The sequence below is a fragment of the Fundulus heteroclitus genome, unplaced genomic scaffold (assembly GCF_011125445.2).
Source record: "Fundulus heteroclitus isolate FHET01 unplaced genomic scaffold, MU-UCD_Fhet_4.1 scaffold_124, whole genome shotgun sequence".
Taxonomy (NCBI): domain Eukaryota; kingdom Metazoa; phylum Chordata; class Actinopteri; order Cyprinodontiformes; family Fundulidae; genus Fundulus; species Fundulus heteroclitus.
Genome location: NW_023396536.1, coordinates 594,807 through 609,000, shown reverse-complemented (window position 1 = coordinate 609,000; position 14,194 = coordinate 594,807). Strand labels below are relative to the sequence as shown.

At 38.1% G+C, this 14,194-nt stretch overlaps 2 protein-coding genes across 2 annotated transcripts; both read left to right on the top strand.

Annotated features, from left to right (window-relative positions):
* The first annotated feature begins 1,766 nt into the window (after positions 1-1,766).
* LOC118558362 (extracellular calcium-sensing receptor-like) lies at positions 1,767-3,403 on the top strand. The gene is made up of 3 exons (XM_036128878.1): positions 1,767-1,810; positions 1,985-2,145; positions 2,290-3,403. Exons 1-3 carry the CDS (start codon positions 1,767-1,769, stop codon positions 3,192-3,194), a joined length of 1,110 nt encoding a protein of 369 aa, XP_035984771.1. The 3' UTR covers positions 3,195-3,403.
* A 4,251-nt stretch (positions 3,404-7,654) lies between these two features.
* On the top strand, positions 7,655-11,204 carry LOC105920879 (extracellular calcium-sensing receptor-like). The gene is given in 8 exon segments (XM_012856524.3): positions 7,655-7,701; positions 8,143-8,437; positions 8,542-8,831; positions 9,070-9,365; positions 9,474-9,679; positions 9,785-10,006; positions 10,103-10,226; positions 10,306-11,204. Coding segments are annotated over 8 exon segments (2,364 nt in total). The 5' UTR covers positions 7,655-7,669.
* Positions 11,205-14,194: the final 2,990 nt, after the last annotated feature.

The window sequence follows — 14,194 nt, the reverse complement described above, 5'->3', positions numbered from 1 at the left end:
ACTCTGACTCAGATTATGGAAGAAATGGCATGGCGTCTTTTCTGGAAGCAGCACACAGAGAAGGGATCTGCGTAGAATACATTGAATCCTTCTATCGGACTGACCCAAAGAGCAAGATACAAAGAGTAGCTGATGTTATCCGCAGGTTTATGCATCATTGATTTTGTTTGTGTACTTTCTTGAGCTGCAGAACCTTTTTGTATCTATTTAAAAAAAAAAACAATAATATTTAAAGATTGTTTTTTCTAAGTGAAACAAAAAGATCAGGAAAAATGTACAGTTGTTATATAAGATATATTATCTCTACAGGTCAACAGCAATCACTGTAGTGGCATTCATGGCCGATGGTGATATAAAATTCCTGTTTGAAGAGCTGGATCAACATCGTCCTCCACCTCGTCAGTGGATTGGAAGTGAGGGCTGGGTAACAGACCCTCAATTAATGAGGTTCAGTTTCTGTGCAGGGGCAATTGGAGTTGCCATTCAGCAATCCTTCATCCCCGGCTTTAGAGACTTCCTGCTGGATCTTTCTCCCTCTGAAGTGGCTGCTTCCCCAGCGTTGACAGAGTTTTGGGAGGATACATTCAACTGCAGCTTAAAAAAAGGTGAGAAGTAGATATGGTAAATTTCCAGTTTGATTTAGATTTTTTTTTTCAATAATCTTGATTAAAATGTTCCAATGCTACAGTCTGTTGTTTATCTTTAAAAAGGGTCACCAAAACGGTCCGGGTGGATCCCAGCTTTTACTAAAGTCTGTTTTTAAAGAACATCAATGTTTATTTTTCAACTATAGTGGCTATGGTGAAACAAATAAAAGGTATTTTAGCATTTTTCAACACTTAACCTAACTTAAACACTGAATACTGAAAAAAAAAACAGCCTGAAATGCAGTACGGTAGCAGACATGCCAGAAGGATTCCCTGTGAGGAGAAGGAATATCCCAAGAGCTCAACTTTTAAGGTGCATTCAGGGCCAATTTATACACTGTGTTGTTGATAAATCAAAAGAACACTAAAGTGTTTTTTTTTTGTGAGCCATCCTTTGCTTTCAGGTTTTTTGTTTATTGTATATTGTATCCAGTTCAACCTGCTTATCCTTTCGTAATTGAAAATAATCAGTCCAAATCTCAAATTAGTTCTACAAGCTCCTCTTTTAAGTCCTGAAAGATAATAAAATCATATAGACTTTAGAAATATTTGCTTACTGCCTAATGAAATAATCTCTTGATTGAACCGTACTAAAAACGTACTGAACCTTAAATTTAGAACCAAGGTATGTACTGAACCATAATTTCTGTATATCTCCACACCCCATTGAAATATAATATGAACATATGACACCACCTTAATTTTCTTTGTTTATTTTTAGCTACCTCAGCAAAAAAGAAGTTGTGTGATGGAACTGAAGACTTAAAGACACTTAAGATACCGTATACTGAAACGTCGAAATTTAGAATTGCTAACATGGTGTACAAGGCTGTTTATGCTATAGCACATGCTATTCACAATGCACTGTGTCAAAAATATAACTTTACAACTTACTGTAAAAGACAAACAAATTTATCGTTAAATCAGGTGAGTTTAAATGAAAGGTAATCCAATTAGATAATAGTAAAATAATAACGATTGTGCTTTCTGTGACATTATTTATTATCCCAGGTCAGTGTTGTTGCATTTCTGTTTGCTCCCAATTAACCTTTTTATTATTTGCATATGTGCAGGTTTTGTCTGAGCTAAAGAAAGTCAACTTTACCCAAAATGGTTACCATGTATCTTTTGATGTTAATGGAGACCCTGTGGCTGCTTACGAGGTTGTCAATTGGCAGAACAGTGAGAGTGGTGTAATTGAGCTGGTAACCGTGGGGTACTACGATGCATCACTGCCAAAGGGCCAGGAGTTTCGTATTAACAGGAAGTTGACCTGGGTGGATGGAAACAAGGAAGTAATGAAAATGATGAAACATAGCTTAGCTACTTGAAAACAGCTGTCATGTATGCATTTATTTCTATTTTCTATTTCAGGTACCAGTTTCAGTATGCTCTGAGAGTTGTCCTCCGGGGACTCGTAAAGTGTTGCAGAAAGGAAAACCCATCTGCTGCTATGATTGTATGCCATGTCCTGAAGGAGAGATCAGTAATATGACAGGTGAACCTGTTTATTTATATATATATATATATATATATATATATATATATATATATATATATATATATGTATATATATATATATGTATAATTCTTATCATCAATTATTTGAAAGACTAACAACCCTCTATGACTTAATTTTTAGATTCTCTTGATTGCATCCCATGCCCAAGAGAATTCTGGCCTAACTCAAACAGAGATGCTTGTTTCCCCAAACCTGTGGAGTTTCTTTCCTTCAATGAAGTGCTGGGAATTATTCTCGAAGTATTCTCTATCAGTGGGGCCTGTCTTGCCATCATAACAGGAATGGTTTTCTTTCATCACAGGACAACTCCAATTGTCAGAGCCAACAACTCTGAGCTGAGTTTCCTGCTGCTCTTCTCTCTGACTCTGTGTTTCTTATGTTCTTTAACTTTCATCGGAGCACCTACTAACTGGTCCTGCATGCTGCGGCACACAGCTTTTGGCATCACCTTTGTTCTATGCATCTCCTGTGTTCTTGGGAAAACTATAGTGGTTTTAATGGCATTCAAAGCTACACTTCCAGGTAGTAATGCCATGAAATGGTTTGGTCCCCTACAACAAAGAATGACTGTAGTGTCTGTCACTTTTATTCAAGTTATAATATGTACTGTGTGGTTGGTTGTGAGTCCTCCTTTCTCAGTGCAAAATCTAACCACATACAAGGAGAAGATCATCCTGGAATGTGCATTAGGCTCTGCTGTTGGCTTCTGGGCTGTGCTCGGCTACATCGGCCTACTGGCTGTTTTTTGCTTTGTGTTAGCTGTTCTAGCTCGGAAACTACCTGATAATTTTAACGAAGCCAAAATGATAACCTTCAGTATGTTGATATTCTGTGCAGTCTGGGTCACATTCATCCCAGCATATGTCAGCTCTCCAGGAAAATTTACTGTGGCAGTTGAGATATTTGCCATTCTGGCCTCCAGCTTTGGACTGATACTGTGCATATTTGCTCCAAAGTGTCTCATTATTTTGTTTCAACCAGAGAAGAACACTAAGAAATTTTTAATGGGCAAAAATCAAACATAAAGTATTTAACCTTCTTTCTGCTCTTCTCCCTGATCCTGTTTTTCTTATGTTCATTAACTTTCATCGGCACACCTTCTGAGTGGTCCTGCATGCTGCTGCACACAGCTTTTGGCATCACCTTTGTTCTCTGCATCTCCTGTCTTCTTGGGAACACTATAGTGGTTTTAATGGCCTTTAAAGCTACACTTCCTCGTAACAATGTCACTAAATTCCCTCATGGCAAATAATGACTTCATTCAAGTTTTAATATGTATTGTGTGGTAAATTGGCAAATAAAATTTTAAATATTCAGTGTATATCTGTGAGTTTATATTTTACATTTTCGTTTCAGTGCTCATGATTGAAAACCTTCTATACAGTATCAACTAATCAATTAATCAATCGTAAATGGCCTTGTTTTATACTTGCTTTATCAAGTCCAGAGGACCCCAAAGCACTTAACACTACATTCAGTCATTCAACCACATACTCACACATTAATACTACTACTACTACTACTACTAATAATAATAATAATAATTAAATAATAATAATACATTTTGTTTAAAAGCGCTTTTCTGAATGCTCAAAGACACTTCACAAAAAAAGGTACATCAAATCACCAAAACAGTTTGAAATAATACACTGAACGCACTAAACACAAAACAAATTACACTGGGCTAAACTTTAAAAACCAGTGTTTGTATCAGAGATTTGAAGGTGTGCAACTCAGTGCCGTCTCAGATGTGTTTGGAGAGGGAGTACCAAAGGGAGGATGCAGCTAAAGGCTCTGTCACCCCAATGCTCCAAGTCAAATTGACGATGGTGCGCTACATTTGTAGCTAAGCTGCCCTGGGGCACACTGACAGAAGAGAGACCTCCATACATAAGCGCCACTGGGCCTTCTGACCATGGTCGGAGAGGGGGATGGAACCGGTGACCTGCTGGTTACAGGACAAAATCCCTAGCTCCTTCGCTCAAAAGTGCAAAACTGCTAAACAAAATCCATATATAAAACACACGGAGGAAAGAGGGAGAAAAAACAGGTTAAAAACAAAGTAGATGAAAAAATAGATAACACACGCTAGACACAGCCAGAAGTGCCACCACCGTTTTAAGTATTAAAAACAGCATTTTCTGTGCGGCCACAGAAAATGCTGGGTTGCCCCAATATTTGTTATTTGTTCATGGAACCATAAGTAAATCTTGACCTCAAGGACCTGGTGCAAATAGAAAAGCTCAATAACTTAGATGAATAAGGGGTGGCAAGGCTTTAAAACATATCACAAAACTTAACATCTATCTTAAAATGGAGGGAAAGCCAATGTAGTGTAATTAAAATAGGTGTCATGTGTTCTTGTCTGTAGTGTGTGTTTACTTAAATCTTTTCCCCTAGTGGAGAAAAGATTTGGTGAGCCCATCGGAAGGGGGACCCATGTTACCTCTTCGGGCTGAGCCCGGCTGGGCTCCATGGGTAAAAGCCCAGCCACCAGACGCTCGCCAACGTGCCCCACTTCCAGGCCTGGCTCCAGAGTGGGGCCCCCGTGATCCGCGTCCGGGCGAGGGAACACAAAATCCATTTATGTGAATCATCATAAGGGGCTTTTTGGGCTGCTCTTTGTCTGGTCCCTCACCTAGGACCTGTCTGCCTTGGTAGGGAAATGTACCAAATGTTTTATATATATATATATATATATATATATATATATATATATATATATATATATATATATATATATATATATATATATTTAGATTGTAAATTGTAAATAATATATATATTTATATTATGTGTGTGTGTGTATGTGTTGTGAATATAAAAGTCAGCCGGTTAAATCTAAACATTGTGGTCTTCATTATTTCATAAAACAGTGTCACATGTAAACCTTTTAAGTTCTGTTATAGTCACAGATTAGGAACAGACGTTTTGGGGGAGTATTAAAGAGAAAGTTACTAATATGAGAAAAAAAAAGTCCTAGGACAATAAAGTGAAAAAAAGACAAAAGTGGTAATATTATGAGAAAAATGTCTCATTATGAGAATTAAGGGGGGACATTTCCAGAATAGTCACAGTTTGCAGAACTATTTCAGTCCTGGAGTAATAGGGCCAGGTTAGATTGTTTAAATTATTTTTATTCTTTACGAGTATAAAGTCAGGAGAATGAAGCCAAAGGTATACGAAAATAAACTTGTAATATTACAAAAATAAAAATATTACGAATATAAAGTATGTTCTGAGATTAAACTCCCTCTGATACTGTTTAAGTGACTGAGTGTCTGCAGATTTGCCACATTCAACATGGCGGACGCTCTGATGCATCTGCAGCATGGGCAACTTCTTGAAGAGAAGTTGTCACTCGTTTATTCTATACGTGTGCAGAATTTGCTGTTAAAAAAATGCCAGAGCTCAAATCACTTTTCAACTATTGTCCTAATATCAACTGTTTGGGCTGATATTCACTGGACAAAACCTAACATACTCAGAGTAATTTATTAAACATTAAATAACTTATAACATGCGTAACGGCAAAACACTATATATTGCTGGATTAGTCAGTGAATGAGAGTGATTTGGGACATATTCTCTGGGCATGCGTGTGGGTGTGATGCGCTGTGCACACTTGTTTGCCTGCCTATTTTGTTGAGTCTCCACCATAATCCATGCGTTAACGAGAGAACATGGGCTAACCTCAATATTTATAGCTTTCTTACCTCTGAAGACATTACGCCTCTTAACAAAAGACCTGTGCAATTGCAGCAGCAGATGCTTTTCCTCTTCTCCCATATATGTGTCCAACACGGATGTAATTTCAATTTGCCATCAGAGGGGTCAGACGTCTGCAAAAATCCTGAAATTTCTGCTATGCTCAGTTGTACCAAATTTTCAGATTATTGGTTGAAAATTACTCAGTGAGCATTCAATGCTTGGGATATTTGTTTCTAACCCAATCCTGCTTTAAACAAACCTGAAACATACTAAATATGACACGTCAGCAGTCATATTCAATAAATTAGAATATGCTTTTCTAATATGCTTAAAAATTAAAAGTACCTTTTGGGGAAAAAAAAACAAATAGGTCAGCATTAAACATACGTTTCAATTAAGCCCCCATTTCTGCATGAAAATTTTTACTTTTTTATTGGTCTGATGCAATATTCTAATCTTCAACACTGTATTTTTATTAGCTGGAGGTGGAAAAAACCCTAAGCAACAGAAATAAAGATTTTAAAACATTATCAGTTTGTGTTATTCTATATAATGTATTTCCCTGAATGAATTGAGACTCAATAATATTTCAATTAAATTAAATATGAGTGTTGTATGTTAGTCTCCATGATGCCTTTTTCACTAATGTTCTTTAACAAACCCAAATATGCATTACATGCATATCTGCAAACTAAGTGACTTCTGAAAGCAATTGGTTGCTGTAGATTTAATTTAGGAGTATCAGAAAAAATGGCCCAGAGTTCAACCTAGGCAAAGATGTTTTTCTTCAATAAAACCAGAATGTCTTCTTTCTTGAAATCACTTTGTGTTGGTCTATCATATCAAATCCCAATGAAACACAGTGATGTGTTTGGTTGTTTTGTGAAAATGTTAAAAGGTTAAGGATACTTTGAAAGGGACTTTAAATTTAGTTAAATGGAAGCAGCTGTGACTTGCTTGTTAACATAAGTATTATGTTTAAACCCTAAAAAAAACATTGACATTTTCTTTTTTGTGTTTTCCCTCATAGATTAAACTCTTACTTAATCATAAATTGTGTTCTAAACAATATCCAAAGTGTTAGATTATTTCAAAACATGGAATTAATTAGTTGAAGGCAAAAGCATATGATAGTCCAAGCCTAAATCCAATTGAGTGTGTGGCAAGACATGAAAATTGATATTAACAGACATTACCCATTTAAACTTACTGAACTTGAGCTATTTTTCAAAGGTGTAGGCAAAAATGGGACAAACATAGGTAAAAGACTTGCAGCTGCAGTAAAATACGATTCAACAAAATGATTAGTGAGGAGGGCTGGATTCAAATACATGCCACACAGTTACAATATGTATTACTTCAAATTAAAGAAAGAAAAAGCTATTCAAAGGCAATGTAAACGGAAAAAAATTATACAAAACAATACTGTGCCATTAGAAGACATTCTAATTGCTGGGATAAGGCATGTGGTTATTGATGAGCTACACCCTGACGTATAAAAGAGGAGGCATATAAACCAGTAAAACCACACTTCGAGCCAGACACAGGCTCTTGAGGAATGGAAATCTGGAGATCAGCTTTAAGTTTATTGGAGCTGATGACAATAGTTGTCTCCAGTGGGTGTCTGGATGGTTTGAATCACCGGACTGGACTCTTAGACGCTCCATCAGTGGAATGTACTTTGCAGGGTACCCCTCGTTCACCTGTCTTCTCAGCAGATGGGGACTTTATAATTGGAGGTGTTTTCTCTATTCATTATCAACTTTACACAGTGATCTATAATTACACCATGAAGCCTGAGACTCCAAGATGCACGGGGAGGTTAGTAAGAGGGAGAGATGGACACGATGTTAAAGATATGAAAGAACTCTTTAGCATGTACAGGCAAGGTTTCTGTCACGCTGGAACAATAACTTGTATTTTTGGAATTATCATAGCAGAATTCATGGCATAAGCTGTGATATTTTTTTGTTTCTTAACACACACACACACACACACACACACACATATATATATATATATATATATATATATATATATATATATATAATATATATACATATACCACTGGTTTGCAAATCTAATTGTATGATCAATACTGATTTTGTATGTATGTCGGACTCTATAATTTGAATTCTGTTAGGAAAATGTATCTGTTTTGGTTAACAGATAAAATGTCAAGCATTACACCAAATGGAGAATTCCTTGTTTGGCTATAGAATTCTTTAATATTTTGTTTAAATTTTTTTTTTTCCTGCACAGCATTGATGCTCGGGAACTGCGCTTTTCTCGTTCAATGATCTTTGCCATCGAAGAGATAAATAAGCGCCCTGATTTGCTGCCCAGCATTAAACTTGGATATCAGATCTATGATTCATGTGCATCTGTGCCTGTGGCTGTGCACGTGGCATTTCAACTTTCAAATGGACAAGACCCTGTGTTTTACAAAGGCAGTAACTGTTCTTAGTCTGGTGTTGTGATGGCTGCTGTTGGTGAATCTGGATCAACGCCTTCCATCAGCATGTCACGGATCATGGGGTCTTTTAACATTCCTCAAGTAAATAGTCAGTTTGTTAGACGTTAAAGTTAAACAGAAAAAAATGTATTTGCCGCTCATTAATCTTTATTTAAAGAGTTTTACATTGTCATTTTTTGTTGCAGGTCAGCCACTACGCCACTTGTGCTTGTCTTTCAGATAAACAACAGTACCCAAATTTCTTCAGAACAATTCCAAGTGACCAGTTTCAAGCCGATGCATTGGCCAAGCTAGTGAAATACTTTGGTTGGACTTGGATAGGGGCTGTCCACTCAGACTCTGATTACGGAAATAGTGGCATGGCGTCTTTTCTTGATGCAGCTCTCAGAGAGGGGATCTGTGTGGAGTACATTGAATCCTACTTTCGAACTGACCCGAGCAGCAAGATCCAAAGAGTTGCGGATGCCATTCGCAGGTGTCAGTTGTTTCACATGTATAATTTTGCTTGTTACCTGACCCTTTGTTATTTCTAAATTACTGTTTTTTTTGTGCAAAGGAGATTATAGTCAATTTAGTTATAGTATTTTTCCCCCTATACCTGTAAAAAAGGAGAGCCAAACAAATAACATTTGATGAGCAAAGACACATTTCTTTGGATGAATAAAATGTAAAAGAGTTGGGTTGATACTTATGCATTTTATGTAATTCCACAGGTCAACAGCTATGGTTGTTGTGGCATTTATAGCTTCTGGAGACATGAGAGTCCTGTTGGAGGAGCTGGCTTTGGATCCTCCACCACCTCGCCAGTGGATTGGCAGTGAGTCCTGGGTGACTGACACATTCATGGTCAAGTACCGTTTCTGTGCAGGAGCCATTGGAGTTGCTATTCCACAGTCTGTCATCCCAGGTTTGAGAGACTTTCTGTTGGATCTCTCTCCCTCTGGAGTAGCTGCCTCCACACTGCTTACTGAGTTCTGGGAGGATGCATTCAACTGCAGCTTGAGAAAAAGTAAGAGCATTTTCCTGACTTCTAAGATGTTAATTTTGTTTAACATTAATGAAGTCCATTGCAGCTTTAAGACCAGACAAAACGTCTTCTTGTTGTTTTCATCTTTAGGTCCTGGTGTAAATAAAGGCTTGTGTGATGGAACTGAAGATCTAAAAAGGCTTGAGAACCCATACACTGAAACATCTCAGCTTAGAGTAACTAACATGGTATATAAGGCTGCTTATGCAATTGCACATGCTTTTCACAATGCACTGTGTAAGGAAATAAATGGCACAACTCAGTGTGACAAACACATCAAACTGGATGCAAATCAGGTAAGTCAAAATAAAGAAAATAAAACCCAGAGTTTTTCTTACATGATCAAATTTAGTAACCAGATGTAATAACATCTACTTGCTGTTGTTCTTTGGTTGTTCCAGATTTTTTTAGAATTAAAGAAAATAAACTTTTCTGAAAATGGTTATCATGTGTCATTTGATACTAATGGGGAACCTGTAGCTGCATATGAGGTGGTCAACTGGCAAACAAAAGACAATGGAAATACTGAGGTAGTAACAGTGGGTTATTATGATGCATCACTGCCGGCGGGCCAGCAGTTCCATATCAACAGGAACATAACTTGGATGGAGGGGGGATTGCAAGTACTGAAAATTACAATTTAAGAGATTATGAGATTGTAAATCAAAGCTACCAGCAGAAATTCTTAAATTGCTATCTTGACATTTTGTTTCTTACAGGTACCAGTGTCGGTTTGCTCTGAGAGTTGCCCTTCGGGAACACGTAAGGTGTTACAAAAAAGAAAACCCATCTGCTGCTATGACTGTGTACCATGTCCTGAAGGAGAGATCAGTAATAGCACAGGTATAATCTAATATTTTTCAGGTAAATCTGAATAATGGAATATTTAAACAATAACTACCCTTTGTAATTTAATTTTTAGATTCACCTGATTGCTTCCCATGCCCAAGAGAGTTCTGGCCAAATGCAAAAAAAGATGCTTGTTTCCCCAAACCTCTTGAGTATCTTTCTTTTGAGGAAATCCTATCAATTATCCTGGCTGCATTCTCTGTTAGTGGGGCTTGTCTAGCGATCATTACAGCAGTGGTACTCTTTCATCACAGGACAACTCCAATGGTCAGAGCCAACAACTCTGAGCTGAGCTTCCTCCTGCTCTTCTCTCTAATCTTGTGTTTCTTGTGTTCATTAACATTCATTGGAGCACCTTCTGAGTGGTCCTGCATGCTGCGGCACACAGCATTTGGCATCACCTTTGTTCTCTGCATCTCCTGTGTTCTTGGGAAAACTATAGTGGTTTTAATGGCCTTCAAAGCTACACTTCCTGGTAACAATGTAATGAAATGGTTTGGTCCTCCACAGCAAAGAATGACTGTGGTATCTTTTACACTTATACAGGTTATAATATGTATTATTTGGCTAGTAGTGAGTCCTCCTTTCCCAAGAAAAAATCTAACTACATATAAGGAGAAGATTGTACTTGAGTGTGCATTAGGCTCTGCTGTTGGCTTCTGGGCTGTGCTCGGCTACATCGGCCTGCTCGCTGTCTTTTGCTTTGTATTAGCTTTCCTTGCTCGGAAACTACCTGATAATTTTAATGAAGCCAAAATGATAACTTTCAGCATGTTGATATTCTGTGCAGTCTGGATCACCTTCATCCCAGCATATGTCAGCTCTCCTGGAAAATTTACTGTGGCAGTTGAGATATTTGCCATTTTGGCCTCCAGCTTTGGACTGATACTGTGTATATTTGCTCCAAAGTGTTTCATCATTTTGTTTCAACCAGAGAAGAACACTAAGAAATATTTGATGAACAAAAATTAAAAAAAAAATGACCAGAAATTTAAAAACAACATTAAGGAATGACCAAAATATGACATCAAGTACTATTTAATACATTTGTTGCCAGAAATGTTGCAAAAGTTTCACCAAATACATATTTTGCCTTCATGTAATTCATTGTTATTTTGATCTGTTGTTGCCCATTTGACAAATATTTGTTGTCATGACAATCAAAGAATAAAACTTAAAAAAAACCAAAAACATGTACATGTTTGGGTGGTTCCTTAAAGCAAAATCTCTACTCTCTGGTAACAGCTCCAAAACACCTTAAATATATGAGATTATCTTAAATTCCCCCTTTAGAAAGCTTGATATAAAAGAAATATGTAAATGTTTTGTACTTGTTCAGCGCCTTAACTGGTCCGACGACACCAAAGCACCTTTCACTACAATTGGTCTTTCACCCATTCACACACGCATTTACACCCTGACAGTGCTGAGCTATGTTAGTAGCCACAGCTGCCCTGGGGCAGACTGGCAGATGTGAGGCAGCCATACATCGGTGCCAAAGGGCCCTCTGACCACCACCAGCAGGTAATGCGGGTGAAGTGTCTTGCCCAAGGACACAACAACTGAGAGTGTCAGAGGGGGGATCAAACCGGCAACCCGCCAACTGCAGGACTAACTTCTTCGCAGTCATTTTAGTCAGAATTTTTTTAATCCAACTTAAATGACCCAGTAATAGTTTTCATGTGGCCTCATTGGAGAATCCCAAGCCCCCAGGCACCCCACCCAGAACCCTAAATGTCTAAAAGAGAATGGGGGCTGAGGAAGCCACAAGGGGAGAAGCCTACACAATCAGTCCCCCCTCCTCCCGCGATGCCTTTACCCCTGCCCCAATTCTTGCCCTACAAATATGTGTTTTGGTAATTTTATAAATGAAAGTCTCTAAGATGTACAATAAAATTGGGGCCAAGGACGTCACAAGACAGCGGGGCTGGAAAATCCTTCCCACTCCCCACCGACACCCCCACATCACAAGGTCCTACATGTGCAGCAGCATGTTGGAGCAGGCAGAGGGATGTGTCCGGGGATGGGGAGGAATGACTGGGGCGCAACATGCTATTGTGCTATATTACCGCCATGAAAAATAATTGAGGTCAGATTTAATTCTGACCACACACCCACAAAGGAGAGAGAGTCACAAAGGACGGCCCTCTCTCTCAGCAGGGTGCTTCTGTAAACACCCCACAGATAAAAAGGGTCAGAGTGCTTCTGACTCTCTTCTTCAGACTTCACTTCAGACTCCGACCACCAGACCACCTCTCCCTGGAGCAGACCAGGAAAGAGCTACTTTGGACAATGGGCCCTGGCCAGGCCTGACCGACACACAAACTAACACCTGGGAGAAACTTCTCGTCGCCCGGAGGACATGTCTGGGCAAATCCGAGTTAAGTCTGCTGTCTTAACCTCATCATCAGTAGCAGGAGGAAGAATAGGAAGATAGAGCTATGAGCCTTATTCCCGTATTAATATAGAATATTAATGCTGGTTTAAAGACAATTTTAATAACTTTAGACTTTAACCGATTTATCGACCGATCGCTAAAGCGACCCCAGGCGCCCGTAGGGCGAATCGCATTAATGCGATCGGCCATAAGGTAATCATTTTACTGAGCAAATTATTCCTCAAAATATTATTCCCCCAAATAATGTTTTGTGTAACTCAGGATTTGCATCGTGAATGGGTTGAAACACATGCCAAATGTTTTTTACTCCATTTTATGCTTTTTGTAATCAGATCTGCAGTGAATAAGGATTCACTGAATTATTTTGATTATGATCAACCACTTTTGTTTTGTCTTTTGTTTGTTTTGCATGTAAATAGTTCCTTAGCTTCTTTTTATCTTCATTTTGCTTAGCAGTTTAGTTAAGTTTCACTAGCCTAGTAGAGATAATTTGTTAATTGAAATATTGTGTTAATTCAGATAAACAGCATTGCATAGTGATGTTCTCTGGATGTTCATTTTATTTCTGTTATTAAATTCTTGAACTTGAAAATAAGTTGTCACTCCTTTATTCTATGTGTGTGCAGGGTTTGCTGTTTGCTAGTGCTTGAATTCATCAACCATTGTCTTGATATCAGCTTAAGAGCTGATCATCACCAGACAATACTTAACAGACAGAGGGTTATTTAATAAACATTAAATAACTTTAAACAGTGTATAATTGCACAACAATGCCCTCCCAGGAAGCCAGCTACCCCACTGGCTCCAATAGGCACCCTCGTTCTCCAAAAACCCACTCGGAGAGAGGTAGGCACCACCAGAATCTGCGGGGTCAGAGGCTAGAGACAAGCAACGAGGCCCAAAAGCCAACCTCAAACTGAAACCAACACCACAGCCCACCCCCCTTTTTAAAATCTTTTGACTTTAAAACTGAATCATCAAAGCACATCAAAATGATCTATCACAGGTTTTAAAATGCGGGTCTGTATCACCAAAATAAATAGAAAAAAAATCATTATGGTATTTGTCAAATCAAAAGAACTTTATCAACCGACCCTTGCCCTCCATTAAAAAAACTATTTCAAAAGTTTCTGAGATCATCTGAAAGAGATAGAAATTATTATACATTTAAATTTTAGCAATAACATAAATGATATCTGGTGTTTGCCTCTGTGTTGTGATAAAAGAGATGTTCCACTTCAGGTGATAGAAATAGTCTGTTTTGTCTCCTCACCACACACAGTAACGCAGATGATAGAATAATTAAAGAAAAGTGATACTTGTTAGAGAACTGCTGCAAAGAGTGTCACCTTGGGTTACCAACCCTCGATAACAACTACTGTTTACACCTCAATGGGTCACTTGTAAATCATGCCAGGAATAAGCCCTTTCTGTCCTAGTTATCTGATTTTCAAATATCTTATTATCCTTATCTACCTTCACCGTCCCATCTGAAGCTGAAATAACCAACCTTGTTTGCAAATCTAAATCAACTTGTCAACTTGATCCTCTTCCGACTATATTG